The 25,456-nt window shown below is 51.2% G+C and overlaps 1 protein-coding gene across 4 annotated transcripts in view; it reads right to left on the minus strand.

Annotated features, from left to right (window-relative positions):
• The window catches only part of VAV2 (vav guanine nucleotide exchange factor 2), a 100,370-nt gene that overhangs the window by 2,936 nt on the left and 71,978 nt on the right, over positions 1-25,456 (minus strand). The window contains exons 5-28 of one of the 4 annotated variants that reach the window (XM_046901616.1): positions 20,677-20,779; positions 19,732-19,746; positions 18,962-19,060; positions 17,721-17,789; positions 17,043-17,143; positions 14,093-14,192; positions 13,178-13,273; positions 12,691-12,759; positions 10,561-10,647; positions 8,630-8,715; positions 8,210-8,342; positions 7,684-7,698; positions 7,156-7,265; positions 6,796-6,897; positions 6,620-6,708; positions 6,065-6,081; positions 5,763-5,784; positions 4,719-4,846; positions 4,459-4,533; positions 4,061-4,113; positions 3,198-3,314; positions 3,025-3,112; positions 2,813-2,936; positions 153-307 (exon numbers count right to left, since the gene is read on the minus strand). In XM_046901616.1, coding sequence (XP_046757572.1) covers positions 153-307; positions 2,813-2,936; positions 3,025-3,112; positions 3,198-3,314; positions 4,061-4,113; positions 4,459-4,533; positions 4,719-4,846; positions 5,763-5,784; positions 6,065-6,081; positions 6,620-6,708; positions 6,796-6,897; positions 7,156-7,265; positions 7,684-7,698; positions 8,210-8,342; positions 8,630-8,715; positions 10,561-10,647; positions 12,691-12,759; positions 13,178-13,273; positions 14,093-14,192; positions 17,043-17,143; positions 17,721-17,789; positions 18,962-19,060; positions 19,732-19,746; positions 20,677-20,779 — 2,053 coding nt within the window. Of the gene's footprint in view, positions 1-152; positions 308-1,414; positions 2,098-2,812; positions 2,937-3,024; positions 3,113-3,197; positions 3,315-4,060; positions 4,114-4,458; positions 4,534-4,718; positions 4,847-5,762; positions 5,785-6,064; positions 6,082-6,619; positions 6,709-6,795; positions 6,898-7,155; positions 7,266-7,683; positions 7,699-8,209; positions 8,343-8,629; positions 8,716-10,560; positions 10,648-12,690; positions 12,760-13,177; positions 13,274-14,092; positions 14,193-17,042; positions 17,144-17,720; positions 17,790-18,961; positions 19,061-19,731; positions 19,747-20,676; positions 20,780-25,456 lie in introns of those variants that run through there. The other 3 variants (XM_046901614.1, NM_204142.2, XM_046901615.1) reach the window with 3 other exon arrangements.

Consider the following 25,456-nt stretch of genomic DNA (forward strand, 5'->3'; position numbering starts at 1 on the left):
CAACGGTTGAACATTAACAATTCTATCATTCTGTGATTAATTTCCTTGCATGCAAGGTTGAGGAAGAGGAGATCTGGACATCACGTGGACCACGTGGTAGAAAGGAGATGGGACAGCGACTGCACAGGGGATGGGACACCAACTGCACGTACCCTCCCGTTGGTTTCCCCCTTCCACCAGCCCTGGTCACCGCCAATCCTGCTGTAGATCTTCACCACGTCGCCCTCCCGCAGCGACAGCTCCCGCATGTCCCGCGCTGCAAAGTTGTAGCGTGCCACTGCTGTCCCTATGACCCGTGGGGTGAACACTGCAGGGGGACAAAGCCAAGTGTTGGGAGTGGCCCCCACCACGCGGAGCAGCCGAAGCCTGGGGAAAGCTCCATGGGGTTCAACCTGGGTTTTCCACCACGGCACTGGCTTCCATTGCAATGCCGTGACCTGGATCAGCTCTGGTCTCATCTGAAATGGGGTGGTCAGGGGTGAAGTGGATCCTGTTGAGCTCATAGAGCCCTGTGGTCAGAGCTGGGACAGCCCTCTGGCTGCCCAGGAGGGGCTGCGACCCATTGGTGGGCACTGCTGGGGCAATTTGGTGAGAAGGGAAGGCGGTGGCAGAAGGAAAGATTTCAAAGGAATTGACAATTATTCATGGTGGAATCATGGAAAAATCCCTTTCCACCATTTATAACTCCTGATGGGGCCACCGTGCCAAAAGGGGGTTGACAAGTCAGCTTGTGTTTGAACCACCTCAAAACTGGGACTGGATGCTCCTAGAGATGTTGAGCAGTGCATCTCCATTGCTTCGTGCAGGGAAGTGCAGGGCGTGGGGAGGAGGCTGCTGGAGAACTGCACACAGAGGAGCAGTGGGGATGGGCTGGAGGAGAGGGAGAGAGGTACAGGACAGGCCCCATCACCGCAGGGTGCTCCTGGGCAAGCAGAGCGGGGGGGGGAGGGTTCTTTTTGTGGAGTTTGCAAAATGAGAAGAAAAAGAAATAAGCACCTTGAAGGAATAACGGGTTTTGGTCAAATGACCCTTTCGGTCCTGGGATTTTTGAGTATTAATTAATGGTTTGTTTTAATTTTGCAAACCAAGGTTGAACTAAGCTCGAGGAAAAGCTTTGCCCAGATTTCCAGCTCTCGGGATGGAAGGAGATGAGGATGGCGATGGAGGAGAGGCGGACACACAGCATGCAATCATCCATCCCTACCAGGCTGGAGAATGGAGCAAGAACCACGACAGCTTTGAGCTCTTTTATCAGGAGCTTGCTCAGAGCCCGCTTCAGCACAGAGTTTGTATGCACTTAAAGGACCCCAAATTCCCACTTGTGTTCTACCACCCTGAAAGGTTGTGTTCCCAAACACAGCTTTGGGGAGAACTGTGGCTCAGCAGATGGTTTTGCCTGTCCAGCATAAAGAAAATGCTGGGAAATAAAAGCATAAAAAGGACACATTTTTGCTCTGATCCCTTAGAAACAGGGAGGAAAACACTGGTCTGTAATGCATTTAAAGCCAGAACTCCACTGTGGGGAGCCCAAGCCCCAGACACACTTACAGCCCAGGTTTCCCACCCCCTTAGCACAGTTCTGAGCAGGCTGAGATCCCAGAGCTCAAAAACTGCTGGACGCTGAGATGTCCTCCTTAGCCAGCAAGGACAACCAGGCTGGAAGATGGTGTGATGCCAATGTTCCTTTAGTGAAACACACGGGATGAGCAAGTCGAGCTTGAAGTACATCATGAGATCCCAATGCGCTGGAGTTCTTCATTAATTTAAGCACCCTTTCTCAACAGCAACAGCTCCAATCAATCCAAAAAAGCTCCTGCTTTGGTTTTTAGGGTGAGCATTTGCTTTTGGCAAAGCCATGATTTATTCACTTGTTTCCAGGCTGAGACCCTGGCAGGGCATGGCCGGGGCCCCCTGAACTGCCTGTGGGTGCAGAAGGGACAGCGGGGACCATGCAGGTCCCATTGTGATGGCTTTCAAGCTGGGGATGCTGTGGGTCTCTCCATGGGGTACCTGACCAGAAGGGACTGGAGGAGCTCTGAGAAGAAAAGTTGAGGCCCTGAGGACTGAGAAAAGAAAAGTTGTAGGAAGCACAGGAGGCTGCAAAGAGGTTAGAGAGAAACAGAAAGATGCAGAACACACATTAAAAAGGAAATTAAAATAAAATAAAATCATAATGCACAACGCTGTAAAAGCCAATGGGGAAATAGAGGGCAATGCATGCAGAGCTCACACGCTCAGAACTGGGACAGCCATGGCAGGTGCAGCCACGGCCCAGGGCACAGGGCTGTACACAGCTGGAAAAGGTGTCTGATCAACTGTTAAGAACTGCTTTCCATTGGTAGCACTTCTATAATATATCATGGAAAAGGTTTTAAAATAATTTTTTCCCCAATTTCTGCTCTCGGCCTTTGAGACAAACCCGAATGCTTTGCAACAGCACACATTTTGCTCTCCATTTGCTCTGATTTCCTTCAGTTTTTTTTTCTCGCTTTTTGGCTCAGATTTTCCATTTCCCCCATCAGCCCCATTAAAGGACTCCCTCTGGGATTCAGATCCCACCAGGGACACAGGAACCAGACCCCCACACACAAGCTGACGTGGGCAGGACAGCCACAATGCACCCAACCAAAGCTGCCACGCATCTCTTCGCGCTCAGCAAATCTCTGCTGAGCACGGCAGGGCAGCTCAAGGGGGGAAGGCAGCAAAGAGCTGCCGGGAGGCTGCGGGTCCCCATTCACACCGAGCCCACGCCCCACAGAACGGGTGAGGTTTCCCATTGGGAGCGCAGCACTGAGGCTGAGATGGGTCCTACCTGGAGAGCGGGTGAAGGTCCTGGAGGTAGAGCGTTCCCGTGACTTGTATGGGTACTTGAGCGTCGTGTCCAGCTGCTTGAAGCTCTCCTTCAGCGAATGGTTCTGGTAGTACTCCACCAACTCCTGCAAAGCACGGGGGGACATGGCTGGGAGATGCTCTGCAGGACCGGCGTCGACCCACAATGTGCCCAAAGGGCCTTCAAGGACGTACCAACAAGCTTTCAAACTTCTTGGCTTCTGTGATGTGGATCCAGTTGTCCTTCTCCACCACCTTGATGTGCTTCACTTCTTCGTTGAACCTATGACGGGACGCAAAGGCGCTCAGCAAAAGGCATGCTCGTGCTGTGGGGTCATGCTCCGTGTGCCCTACAAGGCTGCACTCACTTGATGCTGATGGCAAAGCGCTCAGCCTCGGCCGGCCGCTCGCGGATCAGGTAGGTGCCGCTGACGTGGGCCTTCAGCAGGTTGTCCGTCTGCTGCCGCTCCATGTTCCCTGCAAACCTGAGCCAGAGGGGCTGAGCATCCCGCCCTCCTTGGGGACAGCTGCCTCTCCAGGCTGTTTCCTGAGCTAGGATTCGGCTTCCTTCAAGCTCTGGTGTATTTTAGGCAAAAAGGTGCATCTCTCTTATGAAAGGTGTGAAGGTTGGGAGAGTAGAGAAACGGATCCAATAATTCAGAGGCAGAATCAGCCACTGCCACTGAATAAAGAGCAATGGGCTATGCAGTTTGAAGGGCATTCCAAGCGATGGAACATCCCCTACGAGGACAGGCTGAGGCCAGGGTGGACCTTGAGCACCATAGAGGAGCTGTAGGTGTCCCGGTTCAGTGCAGGGAGTAGCACCAGATGACCCTTAAAGGATCCTTCTGACTCAAATGGTTCTCTGATTCTAAGTCCCCTGTGTTTCCAGGGGGCCTAGAAAACCCCACTGGCTGGGAATTGGTCCCCAGAGGAAGGAGGCTTCAATGGGAGCTGGAATAACTAGGACTCATGGTAATTTAGACTCATGAACTTGAAATCCTAGATGGTGCCAGTGGGAAGAGGCAAGGGAAAAGGGAAGCAAAACCTCTCCTGCCAAGGCAGAACTTGCATCTTCCCTTCCCAAGTCACTTTCTCAACGATGAAATCCCCATGGGCACCATGGGTTACAATGCCTGGACACTGAGGTGCGCCCACAGCTCTGTGTTGGCACAGGTTGATGACAAAGCAGGAATTAAAACCAAAGCTGACACATCCCAGTGCAACTCACCATGGGTACACCGTATAGTCGATCTCCCGCGACGGTGGACGACTGTTGGGAGGCTGCAAAGAGAGCACTGCTCGTTACTGCCCTGCACTTAACGAGGTGCTCCTATCCATGGGAGGGGTTCTGCCTGCCAGGCAGCTTCACAGCCACCAGCTCTGGTGGTGCAGGGCAGTGTTAAGGACGAGTGCTTCTCCCTCAGCCTCCCCACCCAAAGGAGCTGTGGATGAATGTGCTGTGCTTTTTTCCTTTATTTAAGCCTTTTTTAAATTGGGAAGTAAGCTGGCAGCACTGCTGCATGTAGCGAAAAAGGATTGGGGAGAGCCAAAGGCCCTTCAGGGCATCTCATACCCCCCGGAATGCAGCAGGAACCCCCCTCAACAGACCCAAAGCCACACACGTACCCTGGCATCCACGGGACAGGGCTTTACAGACGAGCTGGGGAAATAACCCGACTTCTTGGTCTGCAGCAGCCGCCCCTGCAGAGCACAGAGCTGGGGATCAGCAGGGTGCACAGAGGAGCAATATAGGCATGAGGACCAACCCAAGCACCGTGCAGCCCCAGCCCGTCCCCGCACTATAGAAGATGTGACAAAGGAAAGGGACAATGCAGATGACAACGGCACAAGACATGCCAGCAGCTCCCCAAGGGAAGGACCCTCACCTCCCACCATGGCGAGTCGGGGTCTCCCCTCAGCAGCTCAATCACGTCTCCGATTTGGAACGTCAGCACCGGCTTGCCAGGCGGCGCAGGGTTCCCGTGGTAGTTCTGCACTGCCACCATTTTAGGACCTGGGGGAGATGCAAAGCAGTTTCATCCCTGCTAAGGAAAAGCAAAACGGCAATAACCTCCCACCTCCTGCTGCTCCTTGACCTGTGAACCGCAAATCTAATGGCGGCAGCAGGCAGGAATTTGGGGCAGAAAGCATGAAAATGAAAGGGATCAGCAAAATGCCTGCAACCATGTGCTCTGTGCTGGGCATCAGCGGGGCCCGGAAAGCACCTCTCCACCCCAGTGGTTTGCAGCCAAAGTCCAGTTGTTTTTTAATTAATCACGCATTAAATAGAACTACCCAGAGTGCTCTACAACTACTGTGTTTGTCTTCAGATTGCTTCCCCACCTCTGCTGCCAGCTGCCTCTCCCCACCCACTGGGAGCACCGTGCTGCGTTTCCAAACCAGTGATCTGATTCGGTTTCTTTTTGCCAGGCCTGGTTTTCCTTTCGACAGGAAAAGCACAAAAACAAATTGTTCCTTCTTCTTCGAGATAGAAGGCAGGGCAGCCCAGCACTCCGACCAAATAAAAGAAATATACAGATGAGGTTGCAGCAACCACAGTGACTCAGGTTCCCACCAGAGGGCAGCGCATCATGCATGGGCATGGGCATGTTCCATCACTACCAAGCTGCTCATCATGTGTGGGCATAGAGATGTACCATCACTACCAAGCTGATCTGCCAGGCAGAGTGTGGCTTGCTTTAGAAGAAGCTGTCTGTGCACTCCTCTGTCTGAGCAGGGAGTTATTGAGAGGCAGTGCAAAAGCCTCGGGGAACAGGAGGAGAGCTCTGGGCATCCCATCCCATTCCTGCAGCAATCAGCACTTATTTCCAGTCTCAAAAGGAGCCTTCCCCACATCCCATGTGCTCAAGCCTCTATGACACCTCCAGCTGCAACCAAGATGCCCTCTTGCAATGCAGCAGTGCCCTTACCAGGTCCGGCACTCAGCAAGTCCTGCAAAGAGAGAGGAAAAATTCCCATGAGGATGCAGCAGTCCTAGCACTCCCAATCTGAAAACATCAGGATAGGAAACCTCCCTGGCTCTGCTGGGTGCTGGCACCTTCTGAAGTCCACGGTGCCATGCAGACTGGGCCACTTTTAGCCATCAGTCTCTGGTCCTGCCCCCAATTACTGGGACCCCTGAGACCTCTGCCAGTGCCCCACCACGAGCTGAGCACCAGGCCAGGAAAGGACACAGGGAGGGATGTGGGGAAAGGGTCCTCAAACAACGTACCTGGTCTGCTGAAGAACCTGCAAGAGAAATGTTGAAAGTGGCTGTTAGTTTATCAGGCAGCAAACCCATTCTCTGCTTCTCTTGATGCCATGAGGATCCATAAAGCAGCATCGACACCTGACCAAGGAGGGCCGTGGGGTCACCCCTCAGCTCCACACTCGGTGGGAGGGGATCAGCCCTGGGCACGGATTCCTCACTTGCACCAAGCTCTGAGACTTCTTCCCCATTCCATCCCCAAACACAGCCCCTCTGATGCTGCTCCATGAAAACCCCCCACGGCACAGAGCACCAGCGCTGCGCTGGGTCACCACAGGAGAGCCGGGGTTAGTTTGAAGCCAGGGATCTCTCCTTGATTTTTGGTGGTTTGGTCAGTTCATTTGCTTATGAAACCACCAGCCCCTCTGAGCTGCAGCCCTGGGAGGCGGTTGACAGTATCATCAGATGTTTTTTAGGTGTTAACAAGCAGCTGATAGCACTTTAGGGGGAAGAACTTCGGGATCATTCACATCCATTAACCTCAATGCCATAAGCTGCTGACGGGGCCAAGTAACTCACCCATCTTGCAGGGAGGAATGATTTCCAGGCACTCTTTGTGAGCACCAGCTCCACATTTTGGGCAGAGATAGCCCTGGTAGAACGTTCCTCTGTGCAAAAGGAGGTCACAAGGTGTTAGTTCAGCCCCTATCCCTGTCTGTTTGCAAATGCAGAACAGCAAGAAGTGCACGGCTCACCTTAGGAACATCTTGCATGCTTTGCAGTTGGTGGTCTTTTCAAACGTGTACATCTGGAAGCTGTGGTGGTTTGCATTGGCTTTCTCTGGCTTTATGTTGGACCTGCAGGAAGGAGTGGGGTTACTGACCTGCCCCTATCACCCGTTCTGTGCTCATGGCCACTCACCATGGGGGCTGTTTGCATTTCGGTCAAGGTTTGGAAACAGGCTTTGGGGCAAACACTTGGGTGGATGCCTTCATGCTGGGCCCTGCCTCTCTTTGCATGGAATCCCACCTTGCCAGCTCATGGGAGCTTTGCTACCAGAGCTGCTCTCCAATACCCGGCAGCCCAATGCTCCTTGCCCCGCGCCCGGTGCTCACATTGCCATTTCAAACTGCTCCATCCACTTCCTCTTCATCTCCTCTGTCTTGCAGAAGAACTGGAAGCCCTGCTTTCCCTGCAGGTGGATCAGGTAGAAGCCGTACGACCACTGCAGAAGGAAACAAGAAGCGATCACACTGCTGTGCTCCCAGCACCTGAGCAGCAATGAGCTTTTATTCACACTTCTCGAGAGCTGCTCTCAGCGCCCGCCCCTTTTCTCTGCACCTTTGCAAGGATAACAGTAGGGAAGGAGGAAGAACAACTCCGTATCTCTACAGCACATCACAGTTAATGATGCCTGAATCGGCCCTGCACTGCGCACTAGGGCCAAATGGGATTTTATGGTGGCAGATGAGAGAAGTGGGATTTTTCTGCTCCAGTGGATCCTCCCCAGCCATTATCTCTCTCCCTGACAACAACTGACAGCCCAGGAGGAACATCTGACCTGCCCAACACACATATGCTCTGCCTGTCTCATTACGACACTGCACAGAAAAACATGAGAGAAAACTGTGTGCTTTGCTTACCATTTTTCCATGAGACTGGAAAGCATGGGAGAGCAACGAGGAAATATATTGCATTAAAACACAAAGCTAGCAGCATTTCTTCAGCATCCAAGTGGCAAAACTGGCTTTTCACACCCAGTGTCATGTGCCCCATCCATACAACATCTACCTGCACACAAGTCCCTGCCTCTCTGCTAGCTGGACACCAGCAAAATGCTGCTTCTTCGGGGGCAGCTGCACTCATTGAGCTGATTTTGGCAAGCTGGCAGCAGGGCTGGCATCCCCTTGCCTCCCTCTCCCTCCTCCCTCCCATCCATCCTCTCCAGGGCTGTTTTGCACAGACGGAGGTCAGAGGATCAAGCCCAGCCCTGTACACCTAAGCATTTCCCAACTCTCTGTAAGGCTGCCCTGCCAGCTCAGTGTTTGTGTTCCAGTATTTTGCAAGCTCTGTTTCTATTTAAAAAGGCTGCTGGGAATGTGCTACCCAAGGACTGGCCAGAGCAGCTCCAGAATGCTCTCTGGCAGAGCTGATCTCTGCTCCACCTACCTTCTTAATGTCCTTGTTGTTCATAGGGTCATCGGTCATCTTGTGGAAGAGCAGCTCGATTATTTCTTTCAGCTCATAATTGTATCCTTTCCTTTTGCAGACGATCACCACTTTATCAAATAAAAATAAATACCTGCCCAAAGCAAGCAAACAAGCAAGCTGGTTAAGCAAGCAAACTGAGGTCCCCATTCTGGGGGAGCACTTGGAGAGCTCTGCAGAGCATCCCCAGCTGGGGCAGCTCTGTGTGCTGTGATTTCACACTGATGGTGCTTGCTGTCACTGTGCACTCCTACGACTTCCAACACAGAGCAGCAGTTGCAAGCCAGCTCCTCTGGCCGTCACCCTAGCAGGGACGTGCTTTGTTGGGGATTAATGTACCTAGCACGTTTCTCTCTCAGGAGAATGCTGCTGCTCTCTCACCTGTCCTGCTTGGTGTGGTTCACGATGGAGCGGACCTTCAGCTCACCGTCTATCTTCGGCCTCCCAAACTCCTCCAGCTTCACTTGCTGCAGGAAAGCAATGCATGGGTGAGACCTGCAGCCAGGGCTGGGCTCAGGAACACCAAAACCCAACCTCCCCGGGTGCAGGACCCCGACCTGGGCATCAGGAGGGCACACATCCCAGGGCAGGGCTCACAGACCCAGGAATTTTTGCAAGATTTGGGATCCAGAATGCAAAAGCCCACCAATAATTTTGGGTTTCCTACAAAAAGCAGAGCCAGGGCTCTTTACTTTTGATTCCCATCCTGAATCAAGACTGGGGATTTGGGGCAGGCTGGCGTCCAACCCAATGGTTTGGTCAGGTGGGTTTTCAGCTCCAAAGCCTTCATGCATTGTTGAGCCCCACGCAGCAGCTCGCTTGCATATTGCTTACAGGGAAAAACCACAGTGAAGAGGCACCACTCGTCAGGAGAACGAAGATAAAAAAGAAATACTGTATGCAGCTGTGTGCACAGCCTGCACTCATCTCATCACTGTGCCACGTGGGCTCTGTATACACAACACCAACCACTCCACAACTTCCAGTCCCGTGCAACAAAAGGAAAGGCTGAGCGGAACGTGCGTGGGATCCATCAGCAGACAGAGCCACTGCTTTGTTAACAGCTCATCTCCCACACATCAAACCTGCTGCAGGAGGGAGGGAGCTGCTCGGTGCCCCCATTTGCATTCATGGCCTGATGGAGCACGCTGCCTGATTGTTCACATGGATCGGGATTACCACGGCTGCTTCAAAACCCACGGGCTGCAATGGCCCGTATCCTGCTTGAGAATTTTTGCAGGTTTCTCTATAAAATTCAGGCTTTTCTCTCCATCTGTTAAATAATCATCAATTTGGAGTTTATTGTTCTCAAACAAAGCCCAGGCTCAAAGAACCCAAAGCCACCATACGTTTGGGAAGCCCTCAGGGTGGGCACGGCTGAACATCTTCCCTCCCTCAGCCCTTTTGGAGCACCTCAGGTGTCAGACCCCAAACTGCATTACCCCAATGTAAAGTGTGACTGCAGAGCAGCTGCGCCCACAGCTGCCCAGCCCTCCCCTCCCCTTTTGTACCCCAAATGGGGGATAAAGCTTGTCAGCCTGCAGCTCTGAGCATTAAATGGATGGGCTTCTTCAGGGCTATGAGCACACAAGTGATAGGGCACGGAAGGTTGGCTGGCGCATGGCAATGGGACTGCGTGTTTGAGACCTCTGGAGTTTGGAAGATGAGATTCTCCTTAAAATACATTCTCAGGAAGAGTGGTCAGGCATTGACATAGGCTGCCCAGGGAAGTGGGGGAGTCCCCATCCCCGGAGGTGGTCCAGAACTGCAGAGATGTGGCACTGGGCCATGGTCAGTGGGCACGGTGTGATGGGTTGGGGCTGGGAATCTTAGAAGTCCTTTCCAACCTTAATGAGTCTGTGACCTCCTTGAGATTTTGGGATGAGGTGTGTACTGTATGTGCCGTTTTCCAGATGGGCTTTGTTATGCTTTTCAAGAGCAGGAACGTCTCGTCTACCATTCTGCCTTACTAATTCCAACAGAACACTGACATTAGATAGCAGACAGATACCTGTTCTGGGGGAGTTCTTGGATTCCCTTCTATACTGATAACACGAGAAAGTTGGAGGGATGTTTTCAGTGTTTTCATCCACTCTATTTCACAGCCAATTTGTTTTTTCTTCTTTGATAAAGCCACCACTTTGGTACCAACAGCCACAACATTACCAATGGTCAGGGACCATACAAACACACAGCAATCTTATGTGAGGCAGCACATCGGATTCAGCAATAATTGCACAGAAAAAAAAAAGCAGATGTGTTAATAGCCATCAAATCCAAGTTGGGAGCGAGAGGAGGATCCTCCAACTTACCAGATTTTCTATAGAGCTCTGAAATTCGCTGATCTTTTTCAACGTCTCTTTGTCTCTCTTTACCTCGTTTATGTACATGGCCAAGTCCTTAAAAGAAAAGTGAGCGTTGGTTTTTATTTTCCCAATAGAACCAACACCTTCCATACAGCAGCCGGGCTGCGATCCCACTCCTTCTCCTCGTGTGCGTTTGGGAGCTGGACCAGGAACAGCTCTGCAGGAACCCACACAGCACAGGATGCTGCACCCACAGACACCTCCAGAAGAAAAGCAGCCCAACAGACTTCTGCTGTATTACAAGCCCAGGGACTATAAGTGAAGCAAAGGAGCCCATGTTGGCACCCATCGAGGTTGCCTGCGCCTCTGGGCTGCATCCCAGCGCCTCGGGGTGCGCCGTGCTGGCACTGCAGGAACATTTCTGCTGCAGTTTCTCCCATTTCCCAGAAGAGGGCAATGCACGAACCCAGTAACCCAACGCATGGCACGTATCTGCTGTGAGCCCCAGCAGCAAGCACCTCAGCTCTGTCACCCTAATTCCCTCCATCCCCCCGGGCAAAGAGCTCTGAGCCACTCTTCATCATCAAAACCTCTGCACTATAAGAGGATTTCCAACCACACAAAGATGATTTTGTAAAATAAGGAGACACTCTGTGGTGCTTGCTCTTCTCTGAAAGAAATCCTCTGCTTGCCCAAATGTCGACCCAAAGAGAAAGAGCCCTTCAACTACAACTTCTTACGTCCTTCCGACCACATCTCCCTGTTTTCTTATCTCCCTGCCTCCTCGTCCTCAACGAGAGCTCCTTGTCAGCATGGATTAAATCTGAGAGCAGAATTTTTTACGACACCCCCTCCAGGCGAGACCTTCCCCAGCTTCCCAACGCAGGAAGGGTTAATCACAGACGATAATCACTGATTGAAATGACAATACTTATAACATCACAAAACACCCAGGCCAGGGATGGTTATGAAGAGCGACAGAAGTGGAAGCCTCACGGAAGGAGGTCGGCATCCTCCATCAGTGCTCGGGTGTTCCCTCCTGCTCAGCAGACCGTCGCGTGTGCAAAAGGGAAACCCAATTCCAGGACTGCTGGTGACCTGAAGCAGCAGCATGCAGGCTGTAGGGTTGTCCCCATCCCCTGGGGTTCAGCCCTGTGTGCTCAGGTGTAGGGACGATGCAAGCACCACGCGCGGCCTCTGGGTGCTACTCCTGCCCCTGCCCTGTGCTAGTGGTGACATATGCAAAGTGAAAGGGAGTGAAGCCCTTTGGGAAGGGCAGCTCCAGTTGTGGATACCCACCCCCTGCACAGCTCACCCCACAGGGCACTGATGTCTGCCAGCAAAGGAGACAGAAAGGCTGGAATCTTGATGGAGAGCACTACTTGTAAGTTAAGCCCTGGTTTACAAATCAATTAAAATCAAACTGCTCTGCTTCCTATGCCCCCTGGCTAGCCCAGCACTTTGTGATGGGGCAAGGAAAGCAAACAAACCTCTCTGATGGCTATTGGCAGCTTCCTCCCAAAAATGCTGACTCTGCAGCAGAGGCTGCATCCATTTATTTATGAGCAGCAGCAGCAGTGGGTGCTGCATTACGAGGCCATAAGCAGGGTTTCGCAGCTGTCACCAGGTCTGCTGCTTTGTCTCATCAGCCAGGAAGGACATTTTCAGGGGAGGGGGGGGTTTGTGGCACCAGAGGGAATCCCTTCTCCCACTCCCAGCATGGTTGTTTGAGGCTGTACTGTTCAGCAGTGGAATGGGAATGCAGTGTCCTTCAGTCCTAACTAGAACGACCTACATATGGGCTTGGATTGGCTAAAAAGGTCACCAAAGTTACGTAACTGTAGGAAATGCAGTGTCATTAAAAAGCTGAGGCTCAAGAGGTAGAAAACAAAGTGACCTCAGAGCAAACAAGCGAGGCCAGGGATGAACCCTGCAATGCTCTCGAGAGAGAAAACCTGGATTTAATGGGCATCTTCCGACCAAATTCTGCTGACGATGATCCTGCTGTGAGCTTGGAGTGCACCAGGGGGTGTATCCCATCGAACAGCAACCCACACATCCACACACACGTGCCCTAACGGAGAGCTGCCTTCCCCAGGATGCTGGGCTGTCTGTCCACCCACGGGTCTGCTGTACCTGCATTGCTTCCAGAGCCTCCTTCAGCTGTTGCTTCTCGGGCCGGTCTGACGAGTGGCTGAGCAGCTCCTGAAACACAAAAGCACGTGGGTGTACGGGAAAGCACCAGCATCAATCTGCAGGGCTGCAGCTGCTGTGCCAGCAACGGGACGGGGCTGGAGCCAACGTGCTGGTGCTGCCGAGCTCCCTTACGCGGAGCTGACGGCAGGAATTTCACACATAATCAGATTATATGCAAGCTTATTTTATATTCATTAACTGCCTCTCGTGGCTAACAAGTGCAGCATTACCCCAGGTCACCGTGCTTTAAGAGACGGCACAAATATTGCGGCGCGTTGAGGAGCTCTCGTGATTATTTCATTTGAAAAGGGGAGAACAAATCCTCCCCGTGCATCTGGCAACGCTTTGCTCTCCAGCATCAAAGCCTGAAGTTGCTACACCGACCGGGATGGCAGCTGGAGAGAAGTGCTGAAGCTGGAATGCTTACTTTTAACAGGAGGTGGTATTTCAGAACTCTCTGCATGGGAACCACCAGCAGATCCTGCAGCTTAAATTTCCCATCCTGAACCTTCAGCGTGCATTCCTGGGAGAGAAATCAATACGTCAGCAGTGCAACAGCTGGGAGAGGATGATGACAGCCCCCCCCCAAGAAGAATCCTCCGAAGTCCCATGGCTGTAACGTTTTGCTTCTGTTATTGAGGAGGAGCTCACAGGGGATGGGCCCTACAGCACAGCCGTCTCATGCAGCCGAGCTACTGCAGCTTAATGAGATACTGCTCATTAGGAGGGCACGCAGTGCTCCCAGACCTCGGGAAATGTCAAATGAAACACATTAGCTTAACTCACCTCCTCCGTGGCTCGAGCTCATGCATTTTATTTGCGAGGGGCTCGAAGCAAGCACGCAGACAGTTGCTGTGGCTTTGCTGATAAGGATTAAGTCATTAAGATAAGCTAATGTGATCGCATGAAGTTTTGCACTGCTGCCTTCACCCAGACCCATTTAAATACGAGACCGTGCTGTGTTAGCCGAGGGCCTCCGTGGGCCAGGAGGAGCAAAGCGAGAAGCACAGAGCAAAGGGGAGGCTGCAGCAGCATCCAGAGCACGTGGCTCAGAGCTGATGCAAAACCCAGAGAAGATACTTAAAAATATCACTGAATGCAGAGCCTTCACCCCAAATTGGGCTGCTGCACAAAGAGTCGAGGGGGCATTTGCAGAAAGCAAGGCAAGGTACACAGACAGCCCAGCAAATACAGATCAGCGTCTAGACCAAAGCCAGAACTGGAGACGGGGAATAAACAGTGCACCCCTTCCAGGGTATCTGGGTCAGCCTGCACTGTCCTGCCCCCAAAGCAAAAGGGCTTTGGGGTGAATGGGTGCCCCGGGTGCCCTCCAGCTGCTCACCTCCACCTTCTGCCGCACGTCGTCCCGGTTGGCGATGAGGTGGTTGAGTGTGTTCTGGGCGTACTCCATGTGGCTGCAGTACTTGCCGTAAATCAGCAGCCTGGAGAGGGGGAAATGGCAAATGTAATTGGAAACACTTGCTGGCAGTTAGAACCTGTTATAAAAGATCTATGTATGTATATATGGTGAGAGGACAAGGCGAATGGCAACTCCCCCGTGTCGCTTCTTAGCAAAGTATTAGCACTCTTTTACTGCAGCACTTTTAATGCTGAAGTCTTTTGCAGGGCTGGAGGCTGTCGGGGCAGCTCAGCAAAAGGGGTTCTGCAGGCCCAGTTTTGTGGGTGCAACAAAGTCAGGCTGGAGGGGTTCTGAGCACCTGGTGGAGCTGTGGGTGTCCCTGCTCACTGCAGGGAGTGGGACCAGAGAGCCTTTAAAGGTCCCTCCCGACTCAAATGATTTGATGATATCCCCAAATTCCTGGGTTCCAGTGTGCAGCCCCAGCCAGCCCTGCACCCTGTCCTCCTGCAGCTGGGGCTGAGCTGATGTTGCAGCTTCAGCTGCACAGCGCAGGGCTTGCAGGATACTGCAAGGGCTCAGAGAAACCTGATGCATTGCTGACTGTGCTGTGAAAAGCACAGAGCGGGGAGCCCTGACCCCTGCAGCCCAAGCACACTCCTTGCTGCAAGTGGGCTTTTCCTGCTATAATCCATCTGATGTCTTCATCAGTTCCATGCCTCCCTGCTGGCGATGCTCTGCATTTTCGGCTATGCCATGCGTGGTTTGCAAAGGCAGAGCAAGGGTGCACATGAGCAAACAGCTTCCCTGCGCCTGGGGAGGCATGGGGGTAAAAAGAACAAAAAAAAACCCAAAAAAATCCAATGAAAATCCACTTCCCAAGAGCATTTCTCACTGGGGTTTCTAGATGCTTCACCAAACACAAAGGCAAGGAACACAGTCCTTCAGAAGCACCTAGAATGGCTACGGTGGCAATTATTGCACCTAGCCATGGACAAGAGGCTTCAACCCCCTCCTTGAAGCCCAGGGACCCTCAGCTGGATGTGCCCCAGCAGAGCTCCACATGCACAGCAGTGCGTTGTGTGCTCCTTGCAGGGTGTGCACTGAGCAAGAAGCGGGTGGTGTGGTGACAGCAGGTGGTGACAGCCTTTGGTAGCACAGCAGAGCTCCATAAGGATGCCCCGGGCTATAAATCTAAACACCTGACACCAACAGAGCAGTTTTGCTGCGGATTCCCCCTCCTTCTGCATTTTGCTCATTAATCCTGCAAGACAGGTTTAGGTCCTTCCCCCCCCCTTTCCCACTGCTAACTGTATTGCTGCTGATAAGACACATATTCCATCACTTGCTGGAACTCATCCCTTATTTCAGGGCCATGCTTCTCAATGGAGACAAAACCCAGCCCCTGGTTGGTGCTGCTCCAGGAGCACGGGACTCAGACCCAGCGGTAACTGAACCAGGAGATTTATGGGTTGTGCCACCCCAACCAACCCGCAGCCAACACAGATCAGTCTGCTGCCTTTTCCCCTTGACAACCTCTGAACACTCACAATAGTATCTGGCTTGCCAGCACTTGGATAGCCTCAAAGAGGCTTTGGGAGCATAAATCCAAAGCCTTAGCTTTCACAGAGTTACGAACCAGTTCCTTTTCAAAAGCTCTGCAGAGCAGCAGAGCGGTGCATCACCTGGATGGGGTATCTGTGAGGACACGGATGGGAGTGAGAGCCCTTTGTCACAGGTCCATCGGATGGGGAGGAAGGTCCTCAGCACAGGGACCCAGCAGGACTCTGCAGGACACTTCCAGTGGGGCAACAGCTCCTCCCCATATGAGCTCTCCTCCTGCGCAACATCTCTTTGTTGTAATGGGACTGTGCCCCCTTCCCCGTGGCTTTTCCCCAGGAAGGAGAGGGCCCTGTTGACTGAGCTCAGCTTGCTCCAAATGATTCAAGCCCAAGAGCTGGCTTTTGGGGTCCTCTTCTCGGTGACACTGGAGCAAGTTCTCAACATTACAAAGCGTGGCACCACCTCTGCTGTGGCCAAACTCTCAGGGATGCTCTGCCCCATTCCTGCTGTGCTCTCAGGAAGGGTTTCCTGCCTAGGGACAGCACAGGTGTACACAAAGCTGCACCAGGAATGAGGGGATCAAAACCACCTAAATGAGCTTTATGAGCATTTCTGAGTTATTTGCATTCTTCTCCGGACCCTTTTTTTTGGTCTTTAATCCAAAAGCATTTGCTTTCTAAAAGAGGCACTGTGAGCGATGGAATATCTGACCTTACGGTGTATTATTAATGCAGATGGTATTTCTGGAGTTATTGACTTCTGAGTGGCATTTCTATGTCTAGACACTGGTTTAATCACGGTGAAATAAAACCCTGGCATGAGTCCACAATGAATCAGGCCTTTGATTAGTATTAAGAATATTAAAGACTTTTATTAACCTTATCTTTGTGTTCTGGGACACTCCTCCTTGCAGCTGCCAAAACACAGAACCCATTATGTTTGCGAAAGCAACTTTTACATTTACTCATCGTGCAATGGATGCAGGACAGCACCAGGGCCAGACATGGCTTTTTTATAGCTAACCCTTGCTTTGATCTAACCAGACAGACGTCTCCAGCAAGGACACAGCCTGCCCTCGAGCCCCTGCAAGGTTTGGGGCACTAAAGCCCATGAAGGTGAGGAGGCTTTGCTCCATTCTGGTCCATCACAAACATAATGTTCCCAGCTTTATTCCCTCCCAGCCACCTCTGTCCACATGTTGTATCTAAGTGCAGGCACATGGTGATGCTACAGCAGCCTGACAGTACCTTGCTGCTGAATGACTGATAGGAAATTGCTGTGCTGAGATGCACATGAGGTCTGCAATGGGTCCTACAGCCCATAGCCCTGATTTGTTAAACTGGAGTTGTCTGAAGGCTGTGTTTCCTTTTACCTCTCTTTGAATTCCAGAAATACTTTAGCCAGGCTGCTTCCTCCAGACATCATAGAGACATCGATGGCTCGCAGGAAATTGAAATGCACTTTAATTAGGTCCTAAAACAAAGAAACAATCAATAATTTACACAAACCCAAAGCGAGAGGGCAAGCAGAAGTGCACGCTCACCCCTTCCTCAGGCAGTCATGCTCTCTATATTATTAACATAGGCCATCCTAGTGAGGTCAGCCCTACATGGCCACGACCATAAGGTGCACTGCAGCCCCTGTGCATGGCTGCTGGCCCATGAGCAGGGCAAGCCAATGGTGTCCGGAGTGTGCCCAGCCCAGTGAGGGCTCCGTCCTTCACTCCATCCTGCACACCCATCAGGCTTTAATTTGCAACAACGCAGCTATCTTCCCAAAGCACTGCTAAGTACAGCTAAAACGCACACACGTGAAGCCCCAAGCCTGCAACATCCCCCTTACACAATTATTTCCTTACCCAGAGTTCATATAATCCCTAACTTTAAAATGAGCACTAGAAAACACCTTTTAAAGCCACTCAGCACACAAAGGGCCGAGCCTGTCCAGGAGAACACACAGAGAAAAGTGCAATCCGAAAGCCTTCCTTAAGCAGGACGAAAGCTGAGCTGCCACGAAAAGAGCAAAGGCTGAAAGCAGTTTGTGGCGTTACCTCCAAATTGATGAAGATCGCTTCCATGTCTTGTGGGGTCAGTACCAGCTTCAGGGGGTTCATATAGTTCTGCAAGAGGCAAAGGAGAGGGGATTGGAAGAGGAGAGTGAATAAGAGGGGTTTTTTTTGGTTGGGGGTGTCTATTTTTAATTGCCTTATGATGAACCTGATGGAGTCTCCACCACAGTGCAATGCTCAGCTGCAGCTGTGTGGAGCTCCGAGTTATCTCTTCAGCTCTTTGAATCTCTCACAAGGGTTCTGCCCTTGAAAAAGAGCAGCTGATACGATGACATTGGAAATGCCTTTCTGGACAAATACATGCTAACTGAAATACCTGCATTTCTTTTAACTACAAAAAGCCCAGAGGCAATGCTCTGTAGACAGGACCCCGCAGCCCATAATATGCCATTGGAACCCGCTACACCTCCACAAGCCTTTGTGAAGGATATCAAAGCAGTAACACGACCAAAACAGAAGGTTTACGATTGCTTTCAAAGCAAAAAGCACTATTTACACACATCAGGATATTTGCTTGGAAAATGGGAAACGTCATTGGATTGCGCTCAGGTTGCAGATGGAGGCAAACCATTACAAAAGGGGGAAACAAAAGCATTGGGGATGATGAGAAACATCACTTTCATTTCCCCTATTGTTCTCCATTCCTGCACTTTCCTCAGAGCCAAAATCACCTCTGGGCTCTGGCAGCACCCACAGCTCCTCCATTCATTTGATTTTCAAAGGAAGGCCCAACCATCATTTATCAAAACCAATTAAAAGCCAGCAACTCAAGCAGCACCACGTTACTTTTAATCCAATTAGTCTCAATGACAAGTCAGCGCAGCTCCAGCACTTCTGAGAAACACCCAGAAGAAAGGAACCATCGGATCGCACAGCAGCAATCGGAGCGATAAGCTATCCGCAACCCGGCTCTTATCAGCAAGGCAGCCCGGCTGCATGCAGCTGGAGCTCATACCCCACGGTAGGGGGACAGCATATGGCATTTTTCAGTCTCTTTCCAATACGCAGCAATCAGAAGGAAACGCTTTGCTTGGTTCCGACTGCACGTTTGCTCTTGTTAGGATGGGTTTCCCACCTCCTCCTGCTGCCGTTTGACATGCGAGCATCGATGCTGCTCTGTCACATCAACCAGCCCCCATGCAACGACCACCACAGCACCACTAACGCAGGACGGAGTGACGAGGTGGAAGGGTTTGGCATTGAAAAGATGGCTGGGTGCTTACCTTCTCTATATCTTCAAGTGTTTTGTAGTATTTGGCCTCCGTCTCCTGGATTTCTAGCAAACAGCAATTCCTTTTGTCATCTTCTGTCATGCCCATTTTCTAGAGGAAGTTAAAACCAGGCATGGTCAGGGGCTGAAGGGTGGCACAGCTCCAGTTCTGCCTCCAGTGATGGCACAGTCACAACAAGTGCAGGTTAGGATAGTCAGAGGAGCACTGTCATTGGTTTAGGTTAAAGGAAACAGTTTTTATCCAGGAAACATAAGAAGAGACCTCGGCTCTGCTATTCAATATGCTTCAACACAGACAGCATTGCCTTTTTTCCATTTATAACAACTACGCCACCAAAGATGAACAGCAAAAGAAGAAATGAGAGATAAATGCTCTTTTCCTCTCTCTCTGGCCTTTGTTTTGTTGTTTTGGTGGTGCTGTTTGTTTTTCTTTTGCTTAAGATGAAACTCACAGCAGAGCCTAAATGGGTCATAAATAACGTTAGACTTACACAAATCCCCTGCCAGGGCTGCCAATTCTCATGGCTTTAGGTCAGATCTGATCATACATGCATGCTTTTTCTTAAAGCCCCAACTCCTGGAGCTGCTCCTCTCACCCTTTGATTTGCAAAGAGGAGCTGAGAACACGTGCTGGGAGGTGTTTGGGTTTGGGAGGTGATTGATGACCATGCACAGGAACGGCCCTCCTCTGTACACCATGCTGGAACTCATGGCCTGAACCAATCATCTGGATGGAACCCAGGGTTTTAATTAACGTCTTACCTGCATGTATCTAATCTGAAGCATGCAGAAACACAAGAAACCAATTAGCATTACACACTTGCTATGGCAACAAAGCTTAAAAAAATCCAATATGTAGACAGGAACGTGGGTGATCATATTAAAAATAGATTTCTTGCTCGAACACAGGGAGGAAAGGGAGCCAGAGCCACCGACCCAGCAATGTCCAGGAGAATACAGAATACTGCAGAGGGCACAGTGACAAACTGCCCTCAGTGCCCCTAATCCTGCAGCACCTGGCTGCTGGGCACCCACATGGTGGGACTGTTGCCCCATTTTTGCCTTCTGTGGCAGAAATTCCTACCAAAACCTCTCCAAGTGGCAGCCCTTGGGCCAACCGTGCACCAGTGGCAAAACAGCAAACAGCCACTGGTGGCCACTATGCTGCCCTGGCACTGCCTGCTGACAGCCCCATGTGCCTTGGCAAGGCTCCTTGGGAATGTGTGCACCCAACTCCTGGCTCCAGGCAGGCTGATGGTGTGCAATGGCTGTGGACAAGGTGTGAAGTGATGGATCCCTCACCCAGCACTGTCACGGACCTTGCATTGCTTGCAGCCAGACCCGGGCACCAGTCTGCAGCCTCCCAGTGCCACCCAGCACCGCCACGTGCCTGGCGTGGAGGGGATCTGTCACTCAGCTTGTTTTGCTCCGGGCAGCTGTGCTCTGCTGCCGTCTGCTGTTTGCAGGCAGGAGACAGTGATGAGAGTTTACACGAAGGTGGCAGATATTCAGAGGATGAGAGACAATTTGGAAGCTCATACTGCGATGGAAAGCTCCTCCCAGCTCTGTGCCAGCAGAAATCAAGGCAGCCCTTCTCTTCCCTGCTGCGTTCCCCATCATTCGTGGATCCCTCATTTATTTAATTTCATCCTCCCCCCCCAAACCGCCCCCTCCACCACAGCTCTAAAAACAAATGTAAAGAGTTACCATGGGCTGCTGAACTTCCACCCGGATGATATCTTCGTAGATATCATCGCCTTCATCTTCACAGGGGACGCAGTCATAAATATCCTCCCCCAGATCGTGCTCACTGCAATGAGAAGGAGAGAGACCGAGGGGTAACAGGGAGGCACGTTGCTGGCACGGGATGGGGAAGCCAACAACTGCTCATTGCTAGGGAGGGAGGGCAACCATGGCAATAAGAAAAGCCCCCGCAAGCACAGACTGTAAGCTGCCACCAAGAGGGGACATTAGAAGGTGATGGTGCTCAGCACTTAACTGCCACTACGAAGCCCCAAAGGGGTCTGTGAAGTCCTACAGCTCTTCTGGAAATCCAACCCAGCACAAATACCAATTAACAACAGTAATTGTAGAGCTCAAGATCTACAGGTGCAGATCGCTAATAGCTCCCACCAAAGCCAACCCCACGGGATCAGCACAGTGTGAAGCACTGCAATATCAAACAGCTTTCGCACATTTTGCAAGCGATCCCTTTCAACACGGGCATTAATTACATACAAATGTGTTGAGGTGTAAAGCTGTGCTCCAACCGCAGCGCTCACCATTTCTGTATCACACGGTGCTGAGCAGCAGAGCACATCTGTTCGCAGAACTGGGCTTTATTTCTTTTCTAAATGCAGTTCTTTCTATTTTTAAAAGCAGATTTATTTAATAAAAGTTCGGGGATTTTAAATAAATTCACTGGCGTGATGTATCCATCCCATTCTTCCATAGTGATGCATTGCAGCTGCTGTAATAATGCCCACTAATAGCTGGTGATCCATCTTCCCCTTCCCAAGCGTTGCCGTCACCGTTATTATCTGTACCAATATTTATATTCTCAGCTCCTCTCCTCATCCATAGCAAGTAACTCCTGCTTCCTGATTAATCTTCCCTTCTTGGATTGCTGGCTGCCTCTCCATATATCATTTCCCTGCTCAAAGGGCGTTAGGAAGTGTATGGTTGAGTTGGCCAACGCGTCCCTATGCATCGACATCAAACCTTTGCCCCAAGACCAACACACAGACAGCTCCCACGCCCTAGGGCCAACTGGAAAGATGCTTCTATCTCATCCTTGCCGGATGGAGCCTTGTTTATGAATGCACGTCCCTGCTGTATTGCTGACAAGCACCAGAGCCTGCTGGTGCCCAGCCAAGTGGCATGGAGCAGCTCTCCTGGAGCAGCCTGCCCAGCTGCTGGCACCGCTGCTGTGCATCACTCCATCACTCATGTTTTGTCTGCCAGAAGTGAAAGTATGCACTGCTCACACCCTATGATTAAAACAGAGAACAGGCATTGGGTGATTTTTGACAGCAGCAACCTATGAGCGCTCTGAATTCTAAGTGCTGGAAGGAGTGGGAAAGCAGGGCAGGTATTTTCAGTATTTATCATGGCAATAGGGTCAGCATCCCGAGCACGCTATACACTGACGGCATCAACCTGAGCAAGGTCCAAGATGTGATGTGAGGTCAGATCCTCTCCTCTGCCTTCACCAGGAATTTACACCTTCACTAACAGCAGCAGACTCTGAGAGTTACCCATAGGGATGGGAGCCTGGATGAGGAGCTTCATGGAGAGCTCTGGGGTAAAGAAAGGGATTCTGTCCTCCCTGCACAGCTGACACCGGCGTTTGCAATTACTGTTATTAGGATGGATACAACCATCTTTGGGCTGGCAGCATCTTGCCCAGCCAAGGAAGCTCATTCAAGGCAAAAAGAGTAAAAACTTTTCTTATGTAAGGCAATTTCAGGCAAAACCAGTGCTGTTGGCTGAGCTTTTCTTCCCTGGCAATGACTGCTCTGTGCAAACGCCCTCCACCACAGTGAACCAACCGTGCCAAAATCCACCCATACCACAGCAATGCTTCACTGTGCTGATGAAAAACCCAGAGCCACCAGGATGAGCAAAAGGAAGAGGGAGAAGGAGCTAAAATAAGACATCCAACAACCAAACCCAAACTCCCAGCCCTGTGGGCAGGACAGTGGAACCTTATAATCTCAAAAACAAGCCTCAAAGAGTTAGAGCAATGAATGTAACCTTAGGGACAGCCCAAGCAGGACACAGAAACCGGGTGACGAAGGAGAAAAGATGCGTGTAAGTGCTATGGGTTGAGCGTCCTGGACCACAGAGCAATTTATTTAACTGGCTGGCGTGTGTGGTTTTTCCAGCACAAAAAAATAATGAGAAAAGTGGCAGCTAACTTATCATCCCACCTTGGCTTCTCAATTCTTGTTTGTTTTTTTCTTTCTTTAATGCTTTTGAGGGATTCTGCTGATCACATCATTGCTTTGGGAGATACAACAAAGGCACGCTGGTGACAGCAGGGAAAGAAATACGAGAATATAACAAAGGAGCTCATGGTGGGGGGCAGCTTATGGACCAGGCCTGTGCCCAAATGAATGGCATCGTTTGGACAGAAGTTCTCACTTTTAAGGAAAGCACCAGCAGCAGCCAGCCCTCCCCATCTGCCCCATTGCTCCCAGGCTGCCATCTGGCCAATGGCTGAGGATGGGCAATTGGAGAATTTGCTCCTTCCCCTGAGAGCCTTTTAGTTCTCCCTCCCCTTTCCATCACCAACTGTTCTTTAAAAAAAGAGAAAAGAAATAGCTGCCTCCGTGAAATTGCCTGTAAGGACCTCCTGGATGGGCAGCCCAGTGTTGGTGATAGGATAATATGCATGGAAAATGTGCCCTGCCCCAAAGGTGGGAGCAAGGCACTGACATCCTCTGTACCCAGCAGGCTCCCATGTGCTGCCCGTGGGCACACAGCTCGCTTCTGCACCTTGCTTCTCATGCACAAGTCTGGTTGCTTCTGCTCCCTGCATCTGCACCTCCATCACACGATTGGAATGCTTTGCTGAGCAGGAATTAACCCAAAATATCAGCCACAATCAGAAACCTTCCCACCAGTCCCCAAAACGCTGTGATATCACAGCGAAAAGTGAAACACTCCCAAGGGCAAAAATAACCCCTTGGATAACTTGCAATATCCGTGCACAGATAGCAGCACGGAGATATGGGGGTGCTTCTTTTGCAAGTGAGAAGATTGCTGCATGGGGCTTTGCTGTTTGGCAGTGTATTCCATGCATTTTGGGTCACTCTACTGCTTGCTGTGCAAACCATTTCCTCGCCTCTGGCATGACATTTGGGACGCACTCACCTCCCCAGGGCTGCTGGGTGATGAGCAATACGAAAGGCAAAGCTGCTGGGGCGGACTGAGTCACTCCCAGCCCATGAATGATGCCCTTGTTCTGCTGCTTCAAGATGGGCAGCTGTTAAGAAAGGGCCCTCTCATGCAGCCCTGTGGTTTGTCAGCATGCCACACGGGTGCCCAGAGCAAGCAGCAAGCTGCAGAGATGCTTCCTTGCAGAGATGCTCCTTTATCAGGGCAGGAAGGGGCTCATGTGGCTCCACGGGGTTATTTTTCCTGTTGCAGATGAATGATATCTCCATCTCATAGGCTGTGCCTCTCCACAACAGAGCACTGATTACTATAGGAATTTGTGACCTATCCCCACACTTATTTACACACTCCTTTCCCCACTGCCCCTATGTGATAGTATAAAGAGGAGCTGAAAAAGAATGGGCTCAAGTGAAGGGATGAGGAGCGGATGGGGCAGCTCTCAGCCTCTCAGACCCCAATGCATGCAGCGCCCCATCCCATAGCCCAGGGCTGCTGCAATGACAGCCAGCAGCAAAGCAGTCAGAGGCAGAAATCCACATGGGTCAGTGCAGAATAACTTGCTGCAAGGCCAGGTCAGCTCGAGCACAAACGTTTCTCCAATTAGAAGTGCTCACGTGTGTGAGAATGAGGAATTTCAAAACCCACCGTGAAAGGGATTTTGAGAACTTTGGGGGGGGGGGGGTTGAAGAATGCTATCCTTGAAAGGATCCTTTTATAAGTTAAAGTTGTATTAAACTGCAGCAGTTGGGACCAAACCACAAGCGGGGCATGGCAGTATCCTCTGTTCCCGTGCTGGCAATTTATGATTTACTTTTGTAATAACTGAAGCCATAAGGAACTCATTGGATTAAGGAGCTTATTATTTATGTTGTGGAACAATAATATTTAACTGCGTAAATCCGCACATCCACCCATATGGATTCTCTCTCTGTACGAAACAGAGAGCACTTCATAAGCACAGCCCTGGCCCTGCCAGAGCCAGGGGGAATACTGCCATCAAATTCCAATGGGGCCAGCACTTCAGCAGATACGTTTTAGTTCAAGGTTGTTTAAAAGCCTGTTATATCACCAACACAGCTCAGGGCAGCAAATACAGGCGCTGGAGTGGCAGATAAATATAGATGCAGGATGCCAACCAGAGCACGTAGTGCTGTGTGTGAGGGACTGGCACTGATGTGGGGCATCCCTATCCCAGCAAAGGGTTCATTGGCTGCTCTGCCCTGCACAGGGGGTGCATCTCCTTGGTGCATTCACAACTAGCTCTGCAAACCGTGCTGCTTGCACAAATACACATCACACAGGTGTGTGTACTGCATTGCACAGGACCTGTGTGGGTTATTCCCCAGCACAGAGGCGCTTGAAACCCACTGCAGAGATTACACCCAGGGCTTCTGCAGCTGAGGGGGCCCAGCAGTTGGGTTAGGGCTCAGGATAAGGGGTTTCCCAAGGGCTTGACCCACTGAGCTGCCCATAAACCCAGCCTGACTCACAGAGACGTCTCCCAGGGCTCCATGTGGGAAAGGACAGACTACCATAAGAGCCCAACAATCTCCTGGCAGGACGATCAAAGCAGCCAGCCCGGCTC

Source organism: Gallus gallus, chromosome 17, assembly GCF_016699485.2.
Source record: "Gallus gallus isolate bGalGal1 chromosome 17, bGalGal1.mat.broiler.GRCg7b, whole genome shotgun sequence".
Classification (NCBI taxonomy): Eukaryota; Metazoa; Chordata; class Aves; order Galliformes; family Phasianidae; genus Gallus; species Gallus gallus.